Here is a 23,649-nt window from a genome sequence, read left to right as displayed (position 1 = left end):
GAGTTAAAGTCCACAAGTCTTAAAGTTGCCAAGTTTGGGAACCACTGATCTATGGGAAATTTCACTGCCCACCATGAGCAGTTCACATTGAATCGTGAAAGTCAGGAAGTGCTCTCCTCCAAAGTTTTCTGGCAAGCTACCAACAGAATACAGAAATACCAGTTCTCCTGCAGGCTGATCCACTGCTGTGGGTTGAGGCCAATTCTATGCCAACTGTTGAGTTAGTGGCATTTCGTAATTTTATACATCCACAAGCTGATTGTATTGAAACAATGTACACAGCAGATAGTGGGGTGCCCTGAGGATTGGAGGCAGGGGTGGGTTCCTGCCAGTTCTAACCTCTTCTATAGAAGAGGTTCCACAAATCTGCAGTTTAGAAATGGTTCCAGCTCCCTCCCCCCGCCCATCCGCACATCATCAAGATGAAGAGTGAGAGGAGGAATTTTGGGGGTTGAAGTCCACAAGTCTTAAAGCTGTCAACTTTGAACACCGCTGGGATTTTTTTCTAAAGAGTTAGGGGTGCAAGAGTCTTGTAACTTGACAGCTTTAAGACTTGCACACTTCAATGCCAGAGTTCCTGAGCTAACATTTTGGTTGCTAAGCAAGAGCGTTGTTAAGTGAGTTTCACCACATTTTAAAAGTTGGCCACTCCCACCCAGTCACATGGATGGCAAGCCACTCCCACCCAGTTACATGGCCAGCAAGTCACTCTCAACCTGGTCACATGGCTGGCAAGCCACACCCACAAAGCAGGCCACACTTACAGAAGAGGTTCTAAAAATTTTGAAACCCACCACTGATTGGAGGCCATCTCCAGTAACCAAAATAAAATATTTTACCTCTTCAGATAGAGAGAATGAGAGTTGCAAGATTGATGTCAGCCTTACAAGGAAGACCAGATTAAGAAACCAATAGGCCAGGATTACTTTTGCTGCAACAGCTTTAGTAACAGAATTTTTCAACTCTGAATATGTTTCCACCTTCCCTCACCTTACTGTCATTCAAACTAGGGAGTGGCTTGTCTGATATGTTTTCACAAATTTAGTTTCTTGGCCCAGGCTCAAGCCCTACTTATCTGACTGTTTCTTTGGCAACACCTCTCCTTTTTTTCCCTTCACAACCCTTTCCTATGCCTACTACAGTTACTCACTCAAACTTCCAGCTTTCCTTTGGAAATGCATCCACCACCACCACCACCACCCAAAAAAAGATTATTGCAACCTTGGGCAGAGAGGGAGAAAATCCTCCTTCTCTCTTGCCATCATTCCAGTGGTGGGTTTCAAAAATTGTTCGAACCTACTCTGTGGGTGTGGCCTCTTTTGTGGGAGTGGCTTGCCGCCCATGTGACCGGATATGAAGATACCGACAACACTTGTCAGAACCACCTTAAATTACCTCACACACAGCACTGGCATGCATAAGAATGTGATGTAAACTTGTTTTTAAAAAGGCATCTTTGGTTTGCGTTAAAACAACTTCAACACATGCAATGTTCTGATTGCACCACAAACGCAGTAGTCATCCTTACCTTTTACAGAGGCACTGAGTTTTATAAATATGAGCATGATAGTGTAGAATAATCATATCCAAGGACCAGTGGTGGGTTTCAAAAAATTTTGGAATCTCTTCTGTAGGCGTGGCCTGCTTTCCGGGTCCACTGGTGGAACCTCTTCTAACCGGTTTGGTAGGTTTGATGAACCGGTTCTACCGAATAGGTGCGAACTGGTAGGAACCCACCTCTGCACCATTCTAACAATCATTAGCAGCCATCATTAAAGAGGTGGGAAATTATTAATTTTACTGGAAAGGACAGATTGAGAAATCCTCTTTTCCATTATAATCAGAGAAATTGGGAAAGTCCAATATTTGAACCTTCAAACTTTGTAGATGTTAGGCCTAATTAATTTCACAAGCATCTTGTCCTTTGGAGTCTATATTTGGCCTTCCATCTGAGTGATATTCTTGCTGGAAATACTGGCCTAAATAGTCAGATTCAGCATGGAAAGTCTTACAGTCCTTCAGCCCCTTTCTTTGGACATGGCTACCCAACATAGCATCTCTGGTTCTCCTTGATGATCATCACCAGGCTCCATGCCTAGCACTGATCTTTTTTTAGGTCTACCCACTCTTAAAGAACTTAAAATGTGTCTATTATTGGATGATCTACTTGCTGGTAGATGAAATAAGAAGAAATGCATATAAGAAAAGCTATTCTTCATGTTGCATGTCTTAAATAAGCTATTTGAAGGTGAGGTATTTCAAAACAGGTTCATTAAAACCGTATGCTTTAAAAATTCTGTATGATTTTCGTCTTTAGTAAAATGTGACTAAAATTAAACTAATAGGATCAAGAGTTTAATTCATACTTTATAAACAGTATGAAAGAATGTGTGCTACAAAGGAGATTAGATACGGACAACCTGACTGTCTGGGGTTACACGTGGCCCCCCAAAACTTTTTTTACGCTCCTGGAATCACTCACAAAGAATACTAACAACTGTTAGGATAGTTTCAGGCCATTTTGAGATGATAAACATTAAAGGAAACTATGGAGTAAACCAGGGGTAGGTTCCAGCCGCCATTACTACCAGTTCAGTAGTAAAAAAAAAAAATTGCACTCCGTGCATGTGCACATTTTCATTTAAAATGATCTGCGCATGCACATTTTCATTCAAAAATGAATAAAGTTACATTTTTTAATGAAGATTGTTCCGCTCATATGCAGAACAGAAAATCAAGATGGTGCTGCCGATTATAGAACCGGTACGGTAATGTGTCCATCGGAGTTACTACCTATTTGGCCGAACCAGACCGAATAGGTAGGAACCCACCTCTGGAGTAAACCCTACAATAGGCTAAACATTATTGAAAGAAACAACAAGCAATGCAAGAAAATAAACTTTGGAAACCAATCTGCTGTGTTATTACTCCACCTGTTTTACTCTTTGTCCACCCCCCAAAAGAAAACCAGTTAAGTGAGGATTTCCAGATGCAAATGTTTGCCCAGACTTGAATGAAATGTATGTTGTTCTCACAGAACGTCACAATAAACATTGGCTCTTCTATTGAGTATAGGCACCAAAAACCAACTAATTTTTATTTTAATATAAAAGCATAGTAGAGGACCCAGGAGTTTTCTATACCAGCAGCCAAGAACCATTTACCCATAGGACTGTGATGGCAAACTTATGGCACACGTGCCACAGGTGGCACACGGAGCCATTTGTCAGGCATGAGAGGCGTTGCCCTGTTTGCCTTCTTTTGAGGCCATTTTTCGCCCTCCAGAGAGCTAAAACACTCCAGAGGGCTAAAATTGGGCCTAGGAGCAAACCAGAAGTGACTTCCGGTTTGCTTGTAAGGTAGTTTTTTGCCCTCAGGAAAGCCTCCTGAAGGCCCCTGAAGGCTCCGGAAGATGAAAAATGGCCCTACGGACAAACCTTGACTTCCAGTTTGCTCTAGGATTGTTTTTTGCCCTAAGGAGCCTTTAGGGAAGCCTCCTGAAGGCCCCTGAAGGCTCCGTAGGGCTAAAACCGGCCCTACAAGGAAACCAGATGTCTGTTCCCAACTTCCGGTTTGCCCATAGGGCCAGTTTTTCACGCTCCGGAAGCTTCAGGGAAGCTCCTGAAGCCACTGGAGGGCCTCTAGGGGGGCAGGGGGAGACTGTTTTCGCCCTCCCCAGGCTCCTATAAAGCCTCTGGAGCCTGGGGAGGGCAAAAAAAAGCACGCAAATATGGGGGGAGGGCTGATCATGCATGCATGTACACTGGGGTCATGCGCATAGCATTATGGGTGTGGCACACCTGCACACAACCCTCCTGAGCTCCCCTCACTTTTGGCACGCAAGCCAAACAAGGTTCAGCATCACTGCCCTTGGAGTACTTGATCCTGCTTTTGATTGTAGATGCCTTGATAGACACTTATGACTCAGCAATATATTGTCTCTATATATTTGTTCCATCTGCAGAATTCTGAAGCAAAAAAGCCAAATTCACCATGGAATGCTGAATTAGAATAGACTCTATGACTCCAAAAATATTTTTTTTAAAGTTTTGAAACTGCTTGAGATTCTAGTATGCCAAAAGAGCTGAGGGAAAGTTTACAAGTGGATTTCTAAATGCTAATTACATATGTTGCATTTCCTTATCCTGTTATGAGATCTGCTTTCTCTGAAGCCCTAGTTCCAGGCAGACAACTTACGAAGTACATCAAAATGCTGTGCTTATGGACAGCAGGATATGGTTTCAGGTTTGTTTTAATCTTTGTTATGAATCAGATAGATTTTAGCAATTTACCAAATAGCCCATTTTACTTTTTCCTCTAGTTTTGCCCCACATATTCCACACCTGTGTTTTAAAACTCTTTCTGGTTTCCAAGCCTGGCGATACTTCTACTTAGGCACCTAAATAGTTTTATTTTTTTCAAAAAATAGACTATCAAAATCTTTTTGGTTTTTTAATTTGTTGAAAATCTTGATTTTGCATATCCGTATTGCCAAATCTCCCTCATCATCAGAACAGGACCACAACTATTAAGGTAAAGATTCCCCTCATATGTTTATGCTAGTCATTCCCGACTCTAGGGGGAGGTACTTATCTCCGTTTCAAAGCCGAAGAGCCAGCACTATCCGGAGATTTATTTATTTATTTATTTATTTATTTATTTATTTATTTATTTATTTATTTATTTATTTATTCATTCATTCATTCATTCATTCATTCATTCATTCATTCATTCATTCATTAAATCGATTTATAGGCCACCCAATCCCGGAGGACTCCATGGTTTTGCGGCAAGCATGACTAAACGCCAAAGGCGCACGGAATGCTGTTACCTTCCCACCAAAGGTGGTTCCTATTTTTCTACTTGCATTTCTACATGCTTTCAAACTGCTAGGTTGGCAGAAGCTGGGACAAGTAATGAGAGCTCACTCCGTTACGCGGCACTGGGGATTCGAATCACTGAACTGCTGACCTTTCTGATCAACAAGCTCAGCTTCTTAACCACTGAGCCACCTATTATTTGAATGCAAAACCAAAAACAGATCATGTCTGTTTTATCTAATCCCTCTTCCGGTACAAGATTTGATCCCTGGATCTATTTTCTTCCAGTAATTTGTGGGGCGGGGGAGGGATGTCTTTTTTCTATGATGTGGCATTTTGGCAGGACTGTTTTACTTCCTAACAGGCTCACCTCAGCAGTCCATTGAAATGCTTTTCAGAAGAAGAAATGCCCCTTTAGTGTATCCAAAAGTTATACTCATCTATTCTAAGTTCACCTGTCTGATAACCCTGGCAAATATTGCAGTGATTTAAAAAGCCATATAGCACATATAGGTTGCTGGTTCAAAACCTGGAAGGCCATTATTTTAATTCTTACTTTCTTTTCCACAACCAGCTACTTTTTCCTAGCTGGTTGAAGCTCTAATATATATATGTGTGTGTGCAAGGTCCCACCATTTCACTGTTTTTCCAGATAATTGAGGCAAAACCGTTTCCCACAGTGTGAACCCCTTTTACCTTAAGAAACTGGAAAAACAGTGAAATGTAAGCTGCACTTACTTTAAAAAAGAAAAAAAGCCCAAAGGCTTTCAGCCACCTGGGGAAATCGAGCTAGGAGAGGAATAGAAAATAGTAATTTCTAGAAATGGTTTCAAGCCAGCAACTTCTGATGTCTTATGCAAAACTCCTACCTGATGTGGTGTTTTAGTACTAAGCAAAGGTCTAGAAGTTATTAATGTACAAAGCATCTCATAAGAAAAGGTTTTTAAAAATAAAGGCAGTGTTGTCGCTGCATGTATGTGCTATAAGTTCTGTCTTCCAATAGAAAAACTATTTTCTTGTATGTAACACAGTTGCACTGTGGAGCTTGGTTATTTCCTTGTAGACATTTCATTACCCAACTAGGTAACATTGTCAGTGCCAGTGGGGTTTGCTCCCTATTTATATACAGTAGCTTGCCTTGACAATGTCAGTGGAGGTATGGTTTTCTCCTTGATTGTTCATTGAAAAGAGTATTGTTTTCTGCTTGATTGTTTGTCTGGTGTTAATCCCTGCTTCTCTAAGTATTGACTGCTGGAGAGGATGTATTCCACTCTTTTTCTTTCCCTCTTAGTTTTTTTTTTAATTATCTCTTTTGAGTGGGTATAAATGTGATTAATCTCTATATGTCTATTGATGGCTGGTTTGTCCTAAATGTCAAGCTTCCAGGAATTCCCTAGCATTTTTAGATTTAGCTTGCTCTAGGATGCTCACAGCTTCTCAGTTGAAACTATAGTTGACTCTGTCCATGTGTTGTGAGATTATGGAGGTTTTGGTGTATCTTATGATTGCTAGTTGGTGTTCATGGTTGCACTTTATTAGTCTTCTGCTTGCCTGCCTACATAGTGACTGTTACAGTTTTTACATTGTACAGATAGTCCTCAACCTATGACCAGTCATTCAAATGATCATTTGAAATTACTACAGACTTCCCCAGAGTGATTTACGAACTGTTTTCAAAGTTACGACAGCTACACATACCCCCATGGTCACATGATTGCATTTTGGGTGCTTGAGAACTGGCTCACTTTTACAGCCACTTGCAGCATTCCATAGTCACGTGATCATGAGATAGATAGATAGATGATAGATAGATAGATAGATAGATAGATAGATAGATAGATAGATAGATAGATAGATAGATGATAGTAGCTAGCTAGCTAGCTGGCTGGCTGGCTGGCTGGCTGGCTGGCTGGCTGGCTGGCTGGATGGATGGATGGATGGATGGATGGATGGATGGATGGATGGATGATAGGTTTAGCAGATTTTTTTTATTATTTTTTCCCTTCTACAACACCTTACAGTCATTACATCAACATTGTTATGTCATCATACCTGTACATGTATATAATATTTAGCTTCTATATTTACACACCTTTATACACAGTTCTATATATATTTATACATATTGTTTTTTGGCTTAATTAATTTTATTTTGCAGCCATTTATACCAATTGTTCCAAATTTCATAATAATCCGACTCTTCATCTTTTAATTTCAGTGTTAATTTGTCCATCTCTGCACAATTCAAAGTTTTTTTTAATCACTAATTCGTCCGAGGGGAGTATTATTTTGTTTCCAGCATTGGGCAAATGCTATTCTAGCTGTAGTTAGCAGATGTGTTAATATGTACTTAATTTTCTTTGTATATTTCCCTTTGATTATTCCTAGTAGAAAGATTTTGGGTTTGTATTTTATCTGTTCTCCTGTAATTTCTTGCATCCATTTCCAAATTTTTGTCCAATATCTTCAGTCAGGACTGAATATCTTGTGAGCAGTTGTCAAAATGTCTCAGTTCCAGAATCGTTTTTCTTAAATTGATTTGAAATTAAGCTGCCATGATTACAGGACAGGCAAGCCTAAATGACATATGCAAATGTCCCTCATATACTTTTTTTCACATTGCTTGAGGCTTGTAATGAAATTTAGGATGGGGTACAGAAACTAAGGTGATGAATTATCTAATTTTGAAAGACAACTTTTAATATATTGCTTTTCTTTCCCTTTTCTTTGTTGGCTAAAGTTCAATCCAGTTATTTCCAGATTGTCAAGATGAAGCCTCTTTCCCTTTTTATTTTCTTTCAATCTATCTAATATGAAGTGACACAATAATTAGTGTTTATGGCGTGGCTAAAAGCTTAATTTTATAGAAGAAAAAACACTGATGTAAGTTTGCAAAGCTCAACTAAATATTTAGCTCTTGATTTTCGTGATGTGCTACAGTAATTCCCTGATATATTGTACTTGATCTTTAAAAAATAATTTCTTTTCCCTTGATGAACCCATTTTTCCCCCAATACTTTTGTCATCTATAGTCAGAAATTAGCAATCAAGTTGTACATATACTATTGGCTTCTTAGAATAATAATTTGTGCTTTAGAAAGCTTTACAAATATATTTCACCATTTCTTTTTCTTTTTAATCCTGGTTAGCTGTAAAATAAGCATATATGAAGAGATGATAGACAGACATACAGACAGACAGACAGACGGACGGACGGACGGATGGATGGATGGATGGATGGATGGATGACGGATGGATGGATGGATGCCAGAGGAAATAGCAATATTATTTCAGAGGAACCTTGACATTCAAAATTAATATTATAATTCTGTCAAACCTAAATGAATAGCATTTACAACATAAGTACTTAACTGTTCTTTTATTATCTTCACAAATCTGGAAAGATTTTTTTTTCAATTCAATGGAATATAAAACCTCCAGTATTTCTAGTCTTAGTTTAAGGAAAATAAATAAATTACAGTGTCCTGTAAAGTTATGTCAGGCATAGAATCTAGACTTGACAAATTTATTCACACTCATTTAATGCTGTCTACATTTTGACAAATCCTGCATTTTCTGCAAGAGTAATTTTTACCCCATTGTCTCTAGATTTTATTATTTCATAAGACTATTTTTTTACCACTTGTAAACTCCCCCCAGCTCTCTTGGCATATTAGAATCACAAGCAGTTTCAAATCTTTCTTAAAAAAAAATGGAGTTATAAACTCAATTCCAGTGGAATGTCTATAAACTAATTCATCCCATACCAACAAATTAAAGATACATTTCTGCAATGTTCATATTGGAGACTATCTCTCATTATTTCCATTATTTCATGCAACTGGACATTTTCACTCTCTTCTTTCCCCATCCCCCAACCTTTCCATTTCTGTCACTTTAGCAGACAGGAAACAAGACCAGATCAGCTAATTCTATTGTAAAGCTACCTTAACGGAATCTTGCATGTCTGAAAGTACAATTTCCCACTTTCACCATTACAGCCTAATAACTTAGGGTAGGAGGGTCCGTCCTTTGTCTCTTGCTCCACCCACTATGTGACTGAGGACTATGTTCCCTGTTATCTGACCGTTCCTTGGAAAAAAATTATTCATCTGGTCTCCCAAAGTCATTCCCACCTAGCATTATAGTCTCACTCCTTCTCTACATTGCCATATTGTAATACTTAGCTCTATACTTCTTTACTGATGCATTTTCTTGCCTACCCTCAATGATTCCAGGTATTTACAGTGAATATCTTTGGTGTTATTTCCACAAGACACCTCAATTCCTTCAGTTTTCACTATTTTCCCCCTGTTATGATGAGGATGCCACATTGTCCAGACAATCTCTATTATAATATCTTGGCTGTCTATATAGACCATGGGCTGTCAACCTGGTCCCTACTGGACCTCAAGACTGGACTACTGCAATGTGCTCTACATGGGGCAGCCCTTGAAGAGGGTTCGGAGACTCCAGCTGGTCCAGAATGCAGCCGCGCAAGCGATTGTGGGTGCACCCCGGTACACCCACGTTACACCTATCCTCCGCGAACTGCACTGGCTACCTATTGGTCTCCGGATATGCTTCAGGGTGCTAGTTATTACTTATAAAGCCCTACATGGTATTGGACCTGGGTACTTGAGAGACCGCCTTCTGCCGATTACCTCCCACAGACCCATTCGATCCCACAGATTAGGCCTCCTCCGTATTCCATCTGCCGGCCAATGTCGGCTGGCGACTACTCAGAGGAGGGCCTTCTCTGTGGCTGCTCCGGCCCTTTGGAACGAGCTCCCCATGGAGATTCGGACCCTCTCCACCCTTCGGGCCTTCCGGACGGCTGTGAAGACCTGGCTGTCCCAGCAAGCCTGGGGTTGAGTTCCCCCCCTTATTCGAATTTGCTGTGTCTGTTGTTCGTATTGTCTGATTGTTTTTGTCTTACTTTTTGTAATTTCCCCTCCCTTGGCTTTTGTTCAGCCGTCCTGAGTCCCTTTGGGGAATAGGGCGGCCTACAAATTGAATAAACTCCAAACTACTGCCCACTATAGGGCGTTTCAGGATTCCAGGTGGGTGGTAGGGACTTCGGAGGTTAAAACCTCCTTTTGAGCGAGTGGGCAGGCGCAAGCGCACACACCAATAAACCAACATGCGCGTGCACGCAAACAAGCAACCACGTGGGAAGAGAAAGGGGAGGAGTGGAAACTGATAGCAGGGACAGGCAGATAAGTTTTGTTATCTTATAAAATAAAGCGGAGCAGAGCAGTTGCAAAATAGGAGAAAGAAAAGTTATAGGCAGGAGAGAATTGTTGTTGGCTAATAATAATAAGTGGGCTAACTAGCTCAGCCTTACTTTTGTACATTGCCCTAAGGAAGGTTAAAAAAAAGGAGATAAAAAGGAAAAGTTAAAAAAAAATTAACAAAAAAGGGAAGAAAAATAGAGAAAAGGGGATAAAATAAAGGTGGAGAGTAAGTAGTGTTTGGTCTGGTTCATAAATTAAGTTTTGTTATCTTATAAAATAAAAAAAGAAATAAGTAAAGGAAGAAGAAGGAGAAAATAAAAAAGGGAAAAAGAGATCCTTGATATAGTGAAATACTATAAGAAAGGTAAAGAAGAAGGCAGGAAAAGGAATTTTTTTTGATGGTGACACTTAATAAAAAATTAGCACCTAATACAGCATTGTTTTTGGTGTTCGTAATAAAAGGGAAAAGAGGAGGGGGAAAAAGCACTGTGTGGAGTGCAGATCAAAACGTCAGAATAAAAGTAGTTGTTAAATTGTGAAACAAATTTAGAACCCATGTCTGAAAAAAAGAAATATGCTCATGTTCCGCACTTGCGCAAAAACTGGGTGGAAATTTTTGCATCAATAAAGATCCATTAGTGGGCGGTAGGTAGAAAAAGGTTGACTACCACTGATATAGACAGTGTTGAGCAGTGATTTTATTTCAGATCATAGTTTTCCATACAGCTGAGACTTATTCGGTATTGTTGCCTGAGGAATCAGTGCAATAACAATAATAGTGGTGAGCATGAGTCTCCTTGAAAGATTCCTCTTTTGAGGTTAACTTCTTCCAGTCTATTGCCACTGACCAGCAACTGTGTCTTCCATTATTATTGTTAACTTATTATTATTACAATAGCTCTTATTGGCCGATAATAATTATGCATTGAATTTCATTGATGCGTTTTTGTATCTTTCCTCTTACAGAAACCCCTAATGAAATTAATCACAATGATGCCAAACATCTGGCAGAGGATTCAGGCTCTGAAAAGTCAGAAAACTTGGCAAAGAGGTCTAAAGTATCAACTATTCGGAGGATATTTGATATGCCCAAGCATCGAACTAAGAGATCCTCTTTTATCTCAACGGGAGTGAAGGTCTGCCCTCAAGAATCAGTGAAGCAAATTTTAGCAAGCCACCAAGCTTATTATAGGCTAAGAGGTAAGATTAAACCTCTATTATTTCCTATCATCTTTTATTTATCCTGTATCCATATCCATGCAACATTTATTTGCTAGGTCTTGCTAGAAATGAATTTAACAGTGGCTCTTCAGACAGTGGGGGGTCTTTGGCAAATCAGTGCAAAGTCTACTAATCAAGCTAAGAGGCCTATTTTATTTTATTTTTTATTACGTTTTGATCTTCATATCCAGAAATCTTAGGAAGAAATGACTTGCAGGGCTGCCTATTTCTGCATAATCTACTTTGTGCTTTCAGATCTTCAGCGTAGTCCCCTTTGCAGATTCCACTTATAGCATTTAACAGCACAGCTAATTTGGCTTTTTTCTATATAGATCCCACATTATGGAGCAGGGTGCATTATGCTGGCTCCCTGCTTGCTATTGTTTAGAAGAGGACACAGAATGCATCTTTTAATTCAGAGCTTTTTATTTAGATGGAGGTTTTTTGTTGGGGTTTTTAACACAACTTTTATTATAAAATATTAGTATACGGAGAAGAGGCAATGGGCAAGTGGGAAAGGGATGGGATGGGAAGGGAAGGGAAGGAAAGGTTTCAGACCCAATTATGATACAGAAACAGTTGTACTTGTGGATGAACTATGCCGAGAGTAGTGCATTCATCCTTGTTCTTCTTGACCTCTCAACTATGGCATCCTTTTTGGGCTGGCTGTGGAGCCTGGACCTGGTCTTGCACTTGTTTGACTCCTTTCTCCAAGGCCAGTCCCAATTGGTGTTGATAATTGGAAGTAAGAAAACCAAGTGGCTTTGGGTAAAGGGAGCGGTTCACCGACAAATGCGCGCTTGACAAAAACGCACTGATGAAACCGCAGCGAGAAAACCGTGAGGTCGAAATTGTGCTGACAAATGTGCACAGAAGCGCGCCGACAACAGCGTGCCAACAAAAACGCGCCTTCAACAAACAACTAACAACCTAATAACCCTAACCCTAATCCTAACCCTAAACCTAACCCTAAACCTAACCCTAAACCTAACCCTGAACCTAACCCTAACCCTTACCTTAACTTAAATCATGCTTTTGTGGGCGCGGTTTTGTCGGCGCGTTGTTGTGGGCGCGTTTATGACGTCGCAGTGTTCTTGCCACGGTTTTGTCGGCACGCTTTTGTCGTGCGTACATTTGTTGGGTCACGGAAGGGAGCTTCTAGCTCCAGGTCTGTAACATCTTGAATTCTGGTTGGGGTTGCACTACCCAAGGCAGACCAGTGCACATTCGGAATCCCTAGCACCATATAATGGGGTGAGCTCCTGTTATTTGTTCCGGCTTCTGCCAACCTAGCAGTTCGAAAGGACATAAAAATGCAAGTTGAAAAATAGGGGCCACTTTGCTGGGAAGCACCTTCGGCATTTAGTCATGCCAGCCACATGACCACGGAGACATCTTCAGACAGCGCTGGCTCTTCAGCTTAGAAACAGAGATGAGCACCACCCCTAGAGCTGGAAATGACTAGTGCATAGTGTGGGAAAATCTTTACCTTACAGCTATGATGGCAAATCTATGGCGCATGTGCCAGAGGTGGCACGCAGAGCCCTCTCTGTGGGCATGCGCACCAGGCACCTGGTCTTTGGGCTTCCAGGGCTCCGTCGTGCGCATGCATGCCATCCAGCTGGTCTTTGCACATGCCGGAGCCCTGTAAACCCAAAGAGCAGGTGGCCAGGGCGCATACCCACAGAGAGAACTCTGCATGCACATGTGCCATAGGTTTGCCATCACAGTCCTGTTTCTGAAATACCAGAGCTTACACTATTGTGACTCAGGAAACAGGACTACCAGCCGCAAAATGGGACACAGTTATACTGGCAAAGAGTACACTGTTGAAAAATCTGAAGGACCACCTGGTCTTCTGGCTTCTGGCACTCCAGGGCATGCAGTTGGGCACTTGATGCCGAAAAGGTTCACCGTCACTGCCTTACAGTATAGATCCAATCTCTCAATGGTGGGATTCAAATAATTTACCAACCAGTTATCTGCCCTAATGACCAGCTGGATAGGCGACACTCGGTGGTCACGTGATCATGTGGGCGTGGCCAAGTCAATGTCACTCAGGTCGATGGGCACTTCGCCTTAGGTGTTACAATGGTAATGAGGGTTAACCGAAGAGGCAGTTTCTGTAAGCAGGGCAATAAAGATTAGGCTAGAAACAACACCAGAATGTTTCCTTCCTGCCTTCCTTTACAGGATTAGCCCTGTAAAGTGGGGAAAAAACAAAAGGAGATTTCTTCCAACAATCGGTTCTCCGAACTGCTTAGATAGTTACCAACCGGTTCCTCCAACTAGGTGCGAACTGGCTGAATCCCACCACTGCAATCTCTGTACAGTAGCCTATTAAAATTCAGGGGTTGATTGTCAAGGGCTGACAATCCAAGCTTCAGTCTTAAGCCAGTAGAATCCACTAAACATTACTTTCAACTCAAAGCAGGCAGAAACCACATGCACATCAGTGAACAATGGGGTCCTCTCTTCCTGCCCTCCCTATACAGAGGGCGGTCCATACTTAGAAAGTGGCAATCTGACATTAAAAATACACCCCTACGCTAGACCAGCCTTTCTCAGCTGGGTTTCGTTTTTAGCTTGATATACTGTGAGGTGTTAAAGAGCCGAGGTGGCGCAGTGGTTAAATGCAGCATTGCAAGCTACTTCAACTGACTGCAGTTGTGCAGTTCGGCTGTTCAAATCTCACCGGCTCAGGGTTGACTCAGCCTTCCATCCTTCCGAGGTGGGTAAAATGAGGACTCGGATTGTTGGGGCAATATGCTGACTCTGTAAACCCCTTAGAGAGGGCTGAAAGCCCTATGAAGCGGTATATAAGTCTAACTGCTATTGCTATTGCTATTAAACTGTAGATATAAACATTGTTATGCAGGAGTTTATTGAGACCTGAACACTATTTCAAGAGTTACTCCAGGATAAAAAGTGGTTGTGGAAATCTGGGAATTGAAGTCTAAAGGTTGCCAAGTTTGAAACAAACACTGATCGAGATGCTGATATAGAACATTATTTTAGCTGTTGCCCACCCTTTGGGGTTACATGAAAAAGTGATTATTATTTTTAAATGAAGCTTTTCCAAACCTAAGTTTTAGAATATGCTTGAGTTAACTGCAACTCATTTCTTGGACTGCAGAGTACAATGCAGTCTGTAATATAATACTGCGCTCCAGCTAAGATGCACTCAGCAGTCAGTTTGTTATAATGCTTGTCTATGAATTCTATGGTATTCATTATTTAACAACCTCCTTTAATTCAGCCACAGTAATCTACTATCAGTTACTTGGTTAATTTAATTAAATTACTCATTTTATGAATGTATTTAAAATAAACATGAGGCAGCCTTCGATACTGAAGTAATTCAATCATTATAAAGCAAAACACGCCGCCATAAAACAACAATAATCACAAGATAAAAATGACACCAATTCTGCAGAATTAGCAAAACAAATCGCATAAAGCCGCATTAAAAACATTGGTCTTGATGAGGTTTTTTTCCCCCCACAGAAAGCACAGAGAATTCAAACCAATTGCAGCTCCATTAGCAGGATATTAAAATAATTTGGGAAGAATATGGACAGAGCTCCTTTCCTGCCTGCTTCACAAGGGGTCCTGTAAATGGCCTTTCCTGCAAGACTCAGCAATTAGAATGAAAAAGAGAGTCCTTCTCTGACAGGCAGCCCTTCAACTGCTAGCCATCAGCATATGAATATGAATTGGTTGTGATAAGATACATCAAGCAAGCAGTAGCCTCAGTACAGTGGTGGGTTCTGGATCCCGTTGCAACTGATATGGTGCAACGGGGCCCGGTGTCCACCACATGAACATGAGCAGCACACACGTGCATGCACCCAGCACGCACATGCATCCTTACCTCTTGCAACGCTTTGTGACATTTCCACGACACCTCGGCGGAGTGTCACACAGGTGCTGTATGCTCCATGCGTGGAAGCACCGAAGAGCTCAAATACAGGTCAGGAGGGCAGGCGGGTGGGTCCTCTGGAGCACCATACCGGAACGGTACGCTTCATGACATCTCCGCAACACCTCCGCGAAGCGTCGCACAGGTGCAGTAGCCTCAATACAGTGGTGGGTTCTGGATCCCGTTGAAACCCGTATGGTGCAACGGGGCACAGCGTCCACCACATGAACATGAGCAGCACACATGTGCATGCACCCAGCACACACATGCATCCTTACCTCTCACAACGCTTCGTGACATTTCCGCGACACCTCGGCAGAGTGTCACACAAGTGCTGTATGCTCCATGCGTGGAAGCACTGAAGAGCTCAAATATAGGTCAGGAGGGCGGGTGGGTGGGTCCTCTGGAGCACTCTACCGGAACGGTACCTGGTGTTCTGGGCAGACACTGGTACGCCCATACTGGGGCGTACCGCTGGCAACCCACCACTGCCTCGGTAGGAGATTTTGCATAAAAGAACACATCAATAATGTTCCTCAGTATTAAACTGTGATGTCATCAAAGCACCACTATCCAGTGTCAGCTAAGACAGATTGAAGAACAGTTGTTCAACATTGTTGTAGCGGTATGTTCTTGCTAGGGCCACATAGCCTGCCTTGGATACCCAGGGACTGTAGTTTCAACCTCCTATTCTTTCCTAGAGCCCTCATGACCTCGGTCCATGATGCCGAACCTATGGCATGCATGGCAGCGGTGGTACGCAGCGCCCTCTCTGTGAGTTGTCGCCTCAGTTCAGCTCTGCTGCACATGCGCGCATGCCTCCCGACATCCAGCTAGTCTTTGGGTCTCTGCTGTGCATGCATGAGAAGCAAGGCATGTGGGGGGCACATGCATGGGGGTGCATGGGGGGGCTGCACGTGCATTGCATTTTGGGGGTTCAGGGGCACATGCATGCATTCGTGTGCACACTTGCGTGCTTTGGGCACTTGGTCAGGAAAAGGTTAACCATCACTGACCTAGATCCTGAAAATCAATATCCTCTGGATGTTGTGGAATCACATCCTTTTCATATTTAAAGCATAGAACCTGTTTCTCTCAAGGATGGGGCCTCTTTCATTGCTGCCTCTGTATCTTACATAATAGGGATTCTGCCCCATTCAGAAAATGCATACAGAAAGTTCTTTTGCTGGGAATCCTGTCAAGTTTTGTACTGATTTATATTAAAAAGGTCATCTCGGTTCCCTTGGAGATTTTAGCTTGTTCCCTTAATACGGGAACTTATTACTCCAAGGTTTTTAATGGCATTAATGTCTCCTCTCTGCAAAGGCCAGTAAGCACCCAGCTTACTATGACAGTAAGGACATAACACCTGACGGTCACTCTCTGTGACGTAACTGAGTTGGAGAAGGCCATGTGGTGGAAATGTGCCTGCACCGGCAAGCCTAGAGACCAGACATTATACATCTTGGGGTTTGTGTGTGTGTGTGTGTGCACCTTGTTGGAACAGATCTCATGGTGGCTGATTTGATAGGGAAACTATTGAGCTTTTGAAGCTGTTTTTAATTTCCTCTTTCAACCCTGGAGGGCCTAGATTATCCCACTGTGGACAATATTCAAGAGACAAGAGACAGTCCTTCTGGGGCAGTGATGGCAAACCTTTTTGGTACCAAGTGCCCAAACATGAATGTGTGCATGTGAGTGCATGCATGCACATGTGCTTCGGAGTGCTGGAAACTGAAAGACCAGCTGGCTGGTGCACATGTGTGTGCCAGCCACCTGATCTTCAGGTTTCCGTCACATGCATCAGTGGTGGGTTCCGGATCCACAGGGCCCAGCGTCCACTACATGAACGTGTGCAGAGCGCCCACGCACACACACAGTGAGCGCATGCGTGCTTACCTCTTGCGACGCCTCCGTGATGCTGCAGCTGCTTGGCAGAGCATCGCGCAGGCACCATGCACGCTGTGCACGTGCCTGAAAGCACCAAAGAGTTCAAATAAGGTAAGGAGGGCGGGCAGGCGGGTCCTCTGGCCATTATACCAGAACAGTACCCGGTGCTCCCGGCAGGCACCGGTATGCCCATACCGGGGCATACCGCCTGCAAAATACCACTGGCATGCATGCACACCAGACAGCTGATCTTTACAGGCACCAGAGCGCCAGAAACATGAAGACCAGGTGATCTTCACATTTCTGGTGCTCCAGCATAAGACCAGCTGGAGATGGCATGCATGCCCACAGAGAAGTCTCTGTGTGCTACCTCTGGCACGCGTGCCATAGGTTCACCATCATGGTTCTAGGATGTTCTTTTCAATGAGTGGCTTTGCCAAAACATAAGAAGCCCTTCAAAATTATGAAAAGAAAAAGAGGAAACTTTGTTTCTATTGGGTACAGTGGTGGCTTTCAAAAATTGTTGGAACCTACTCTGTGGGTGTGGCCTCCTTTGTGGGAGTGGCTTGCCACCCATGTGACTGGATGGGAGTGGCTTGCTGCCCATGTGACCGAATGGGAGTGGCTTGCCGCCCATGTGACCGGATATGAAATTATGAATTAGTACTTAGGTCCGTCCAAGTAGCTATTCAGAAGTTAGTGGTTAGAAGCAATCACAAAGCAAGATATGGAATTAAAACCAGAAATATTTTGTTGGCTATTTGAAAGGGAGTATAATATATATTTAATTTTACACATATTAGCAGCTGCTGGAATTGTGTTTGCACAACAGTGGAAAAACAGAGATATGTAAATGAATAAATATTAAAATGTGCAGGAATAAATAAATTGACAATTAAAATCAAGAAGGCTTTGAATACTTTTTCACGTGGGATTGGTTTTAGCAATTACCAACTAACAGAAACAGAAATTAGAAATCCAAAAGTATGAAAGAAAACACCAATTATGTAAGGAAAGGTCCCTAAAATGCCTAAGGAAATATTATTAGATCATTATTAATGTGTAGATAACTGTGGGACATTACATACCCACCAGTGGTGGGTTTAAAAAAATTTTGGAACCCCTTCTGTAGATGTGGCCTGCTTTCTGGGTCCACTGGTGGAACTTCTTCTAACTGGTTCAGTAGATTTGACGAACCGGTTCTACCAAATAGGTGCGAACTGGTAGGAACCCACCTCTGATTGGGTAGCATGGTTTCCCCAGCATTACATCCTATTTCAGATTATCCAGCTGCTCTGTGCTTTTTGCCTATCAGTATGACAAGAGGAGAGGTGTATATTTCTTATGCCTGCTGATTGGTTTTGCGTAAATTATTCTGAGATTAAGTCAATATCATCTAAGGAAGCTTTTCCCCCACCTTCACTATCCATGTCAATGGTGAATCTTGCCAGCAATGATGTCCCGTTTGTCTTTGAAAGTAGGTCAGGTCAAGAAACAGACACTCCAGGAATACCACTCCATTGCTGTAGTGTACAGGTGTCAAACTCGCTGTGTCACATTGCCATCAGGTGACATATTGCAACATTTTTTCCATTTGCAAAGCTGCAGTGGGCATTGTCTATGCATGACGCATCTGGTCTGTCACCCCTGGTGTAGAGTAAAACTATAGAACAGTGGTAGGCTTCATTTTTTTTTACTACTGGTTCTGTGGGCGTGGCTTGGTGGGCGTGGCAGAAGGATACTGCAAAATCCTCATTCCCTCCCTACCTCACTAACCTGCTTTCCAGCTCCGTTCTCCTAATCAGGGCAAGAAAAGAAGATTGGTTAGGAGGCAGGGAGGCAGCGGGGGTGGGGCCAGCCTATTTGCCGGTTCTCCGAACTACTCAAAATTTCTGCTATCGGTTCTCCAGAATCTGTCAGAACTGGCAGAATATCACCTCTGGTATAGACTCATGAAAGTATATCAGAATTTCTCTCTGCCCCATCTTATACCAGACAAGATCAAAGTGAAGTTATACTGAGTTTCTTTCTTAGGACTAAAAATTGACATTGCCTTAATGCTTCATGCCTTCTTTCCCCAAGGTCATCCCTCCACAGTAGTCATTCTAGTCGTATCAGATAAATGTGTCCTAAAGTAATTATTCAATGGGTTCTCAATCATATGCCACACATCATGGTTTCATCACACAATACCATTATTTCTCTGAACTTATCTTACATTTCTCATTGTCCTGTTTATAACTCTCAAATCTCACTCCAAACTCCGGGGATACTAACCTTACCACTGAAATATTCATGGTATTTTTTTCCCCTGGGTCATGATGTACTATAACTATGTCTGTTAGATTGGCAATCTTTTCAGGCACTTTCTCTTCCCAATTGTGTCTACTCATATCATCGGATTAGGCAGGAGGGCCCACTTATGGGTCACATCTATTAATAAGTTCCATCAGACCGGATTTAGGAGATGAGCTTTTTCTGCTGCAGCACCCATCTTTGGAACATCATCCCTGCTGAAGTGGGACTGTCCCAAACACTATTAGCCTTCCAGAGATCTCCCAAAAATGGGTGCCCTTTTTTCCCCAGCAGTCCTGGAGAACCCTTAGAAATAAGGAGCCTGCAAAGTGGCTTTATTAAATATAAGGGCTTTTATTTTGTTTTATTATATTTTTTAAAAACCCTTCTCCTGTGCTTTATTATATGTATGTATTAATGGTTTTAATGGTTATTTAAGAATCCTTGTTTATTGTTTCATTTTTAACTTATGCCATCCTCTGAGAGTCATTCTGAGTTGGGGCTATATAAATGAATGAATGAATGAATGAATGAATGAATGAATGAATGAATGAATGAATGAATGATAGATTATGGATGGATGGATGGATGGATGCATGCATGGATGCATGGATGATTGGATGGAGGGATGATTGGATGGAGGGATGATTGGAGGGAGGGAGAGGGAGAGGGAGAGGGAGAGGGAGAGGGATAGATAGATAGATAGATAGATAGATAGATAGATAGATAGATAGATAGATAGATAGAGATGGATGGATGGATGGATGATTGGATGGAGGGATGATTGGATGGAGGGATGATTGGAGGGAGGGAGGGAGGGAGAGAGAGAGAGAGATGATAGATAGATAGATAGATAGATAGATAGATAGATAGATAGATAGATAGATAGATAGATTAGAGAAATAGAGAGAGAGGTAAAAAGAAAGAGATAGAGATAGTCATAGACATAAACCTAGAGATACAGGATAGGGGAGAAGGTCTGGATCTTTATCACCCTTGCAGCAGCTTGTTATTGATTGCGGCTTTGATTCTTAATCAATATTGTCTGCACAGTTTACTAATGGTAAGCATGGAAGATCAGAGTCCTCTCTGTTCCTTAGGAAGTTTTTCTGACTATACTGTGCTCCTCTTATTTGGAAGGAAAGTAGGACTAGTCTTCAGTCTGGTTCAGGGTAGATCATTTTGGATACCTGTGCACCCTTAACCCTTTTGGGGAAAAAATCCCAGGGATGTTCAAACTTGACAGCTTTAAGACTTTAAGGTTTACATAGGACACTTAGAGGCGGGCGGGATGATTGCTGAGCCAGCCAATCAGTGAGCGGTGGGTGGGGCAAGCGTGGTGCGGACGGGCAGGGGGAGGGAGCTGGAACCGGTTCTAAACAGCACGTTAGATTTGTGGAACCTCTTCTATAGAAGAGGTTAGAACTGGCAGGAACCCACCCCTGCTGTACTCCCACTCTTGCCCAGATGGGTAAAGATTGGTAGACATAAGTGTGTTCCAAGTTTGCCAGAGTTCCTGGCCAAATAAAAACATTATAAGCGGACTATAACGATAAGGTTGTTGTTGATGAGAAAAAATATAGTCTTTGCTATCCACCAAGCAAAAGTCAGAAGGCTGCCAGGAAGCTCTTCTAACCATTCAGAATGGTTGGCCAAAAGGTGTTGAGCTTTATCCTAGGGCTTGGGGCAATTGACATGGAAATAGCAATAGCAATAGCAGTTAGACTTATATACCGCTTCATAGGGCTTTCAGCCCTCTCTAAGCGGTTTACAGAGTCAGCATATTGCCCCCAACAAAAATCCGGGTCCTCATTTTTCCCACCTCGGAAGGATGGAAGGCTGAGTCAACCTTGAGCCGGTAAGATTTGAACAGCCGAACTGCAGAACTGCAGTCAGCTGAAGTAGCCTGCAGTGCTGCATTTAACCACTGCGCCACCTCGGCTCTTGGAAAGTGGGAACATGGATCAGCATCCAAAGTGTGACAAGCCATGTTTATTTGAAGTTGTGGAAGAGGATGAGAGGGGTTAAGAATCTAAAAAGGCCTTTTTCCCTCTTGTTTGTCCCTTCCCTCTCTGTAAGATTTTCAATCTGGTTTGATCATAATTGATAAGATTCTACGTATCAAGGATAAATGAAAGACAAATCATATATTTACAAAGCAAGAAAAACTAAAGGTAACAAGAAAAAGTGATTTTTTTGTGGGGGGTGGAATTAATGGAGCAATGAAAGGAATTGCAAAGTGAGATTTATTTATCTTTTTGCCTCGTGTAGTTTAAGAAAAAAAGTCAGGCATTATTTTAAAAAATGGGTTTTATGTTTCCTTGTTTAGAATGCGCCGTTTTTAACCATCTGGCACTATTTTTCCCCTGCTGTGCCCTCATTTGCCTCCATTTTGAGACTCTTGGAAATTCATTTTAACGCGCATTAATTAGGAAGCCAAAGATTCGGTTACTTTTTTGCAAGAAGGATGATACTGTTGTAGCCCTTCTCCAGACTTCGTTCCAGCCACAATGTTTTACCATAGGTAGATCCCGCTACTTAGTGAATCTCATTAACAGTCTTTACACAACACACATTAAAAAGGGATAAGGCTTTGATATCATGCCTTTGGACACCATCTTGACCTTTCCCCCCCTCACACACACACACACCTCTCCCCCACAGTTACCCCTGTGCAATAATTAATAAAACAATACTCCAAGGAAGACTGGCTTACATACAAATATTCTAGAGATCACTGATTCAATACTAAAAGCTGGTAGTTTGGAAGAAATGGAACAGAGGTACTCCAGGGCTGTTATTCTGACTTTGTGTGACTGAGTAGCCATCATTTCACTGGGATTCTCTGTCTGGTTAACAGTATTAAGTATCTAGTGGGGGTGCAGATAAGTGTTGTGATTCAGCATAAGTTTGCTGTGAGTTGAGTCGGGATGCAAGATTAACAATGCAGCTGGGGCTCGTTAGTGGCGTCTTCTGGTGATAAAAGGACGGATGGTGCCACGCCCTGGTTGCAGGAGTCAACGTTCATTCATTCGTTCATCATTCATCGGTCATGGTTTGTTTGTGAGAGACACTGGGAGAAGTGATTTGCTTTCTGTAACCCTGATTCAAGGAGACACTTGGAGAAGTGAATTGTTTTGTAAGAGTTTTATTTTGTATTTTGTTATCCTCTTGTCAGAGACTTGATTTATGTTTATTTTTGGGCTCGCAGCCAGTCTGAGCCGAGAACTGATAAAGTTCTTCCCTTTTACGTTTGTCTGCCTATCGTCTGTTAACGAGCGGAGAAGGGGGGACAGAACAGATAACTAACAATCTGAACTGGTCTCTCCACACGTCACCCTGGTGTGAAAACCAGCGTCTGCATTTCCTGCATTGGATGAGGAGAGCCCATCTTTCTCCTTCTGTCCTGGCCACTTTTCACAGAGGAACAATTGAAAGCATTTTAACACACTGTATCACTGTTTGGTTTGGCAGCCGTCCTTCAGATAGAAAGTCCCTTCAGAGAGTGGTAAGGACAGCTGAGAAGATTATAGAAAGCTCACTTCCCATTATTCAGGATACTGCTTATAAGCGCTATGTGTTTAGAGCTCAATGCATTGTTAGAGTCCCCACACACCCACTTTATGGTCTGTTTCTCTTGCTCCCCTCTGGGAGGAAGTTTCAAAGTATTTCTAGCAGGACTTCCAGATTCTGTAACAGGTTTGTTCCCTATGTCATTCATCTGGCAAATTCACAAGATTTATTTTTTTCGCCATGTACATGTATGCATCCGAACTAGACTGTGTTGTTTCTCTGTGTCATACAATATATGTGGGTATATGCATAATTTTGCATTTATTTATTTATTTTGTCATGCTTATGTAGTATAGATTGGAGATGGTGACCCTTTGAGAGCTGTAGGAAATGAAATTTCATTTCAATATATGCCGATTCAAAGTGACAATAAAGTTATTCTAAGTCTAAGTCTTGACCAGGAGCTCTGGTGGTGCAATGGCTAGAATGCTATATTGCACACCAGCTCTGCCGACTGCCAGAAGTTCAAGCCTGACCAGCTCAAGGTTGATTCAGCCTTTCATCCTATCCTTCTGAGGTTGGTAAAATGAGGACCCAGATTGTTAGGGACAATATGCTGGTATTGGTAAACTGTTCAGAGTGTGTAGTAAAGCACTAAGGAGCAGTATATAAGCCTAAGTGCTATTGCTATTAGCTTGCTTCCTTGGGTTTCTGTAAACTCATGCTGGTATCACCAGCATCTAGCCACTCT

General features: G+C 42.1%; 1 protein-coding gene across 1 annotated transcript in view; it reads left to right on the top strand.

Annotated features, from left to right (window-relative positions):
* Positions 1 to 11,034: 11,034 nt before the first annotated feature.
* IMPG1 (interphotoreceptor matrix proteoglycan 1) overlaps positions 11,035 to 23,649 on the top strand; it is an 81,000-nt gene continuing 68,385 nt past the window's right edge. The window contains 1 exon segment of the mRNA XM_032215184.1: positions 11,035 to 11,257. Within this exon segment, the coding sequence (XP_032071075.1) occupies positions 11,143 to 11,257 (115 nt within the window). The 5' untranslated portion in view covers positions 11,035 to 11,142.

The sequence above is a fragment of the Thamnophis elegans genome, chromosome 4 (assembly GCF_009769535.1).
Source record: "Thamnophis elegans isolate rThaEle1 chromosome 4, rThaEle1.pri, whole genome shotgun sequence".
Lineage (NCBI taxonomy): Eukaryota > Metazoa > Chordata > Lepidosauria > Squamata > Colubridae > Thamnophis > Thamnophis elegans.
This window is presented reverse-complemented; position numbering and strand designations above follow the sequence as displayed.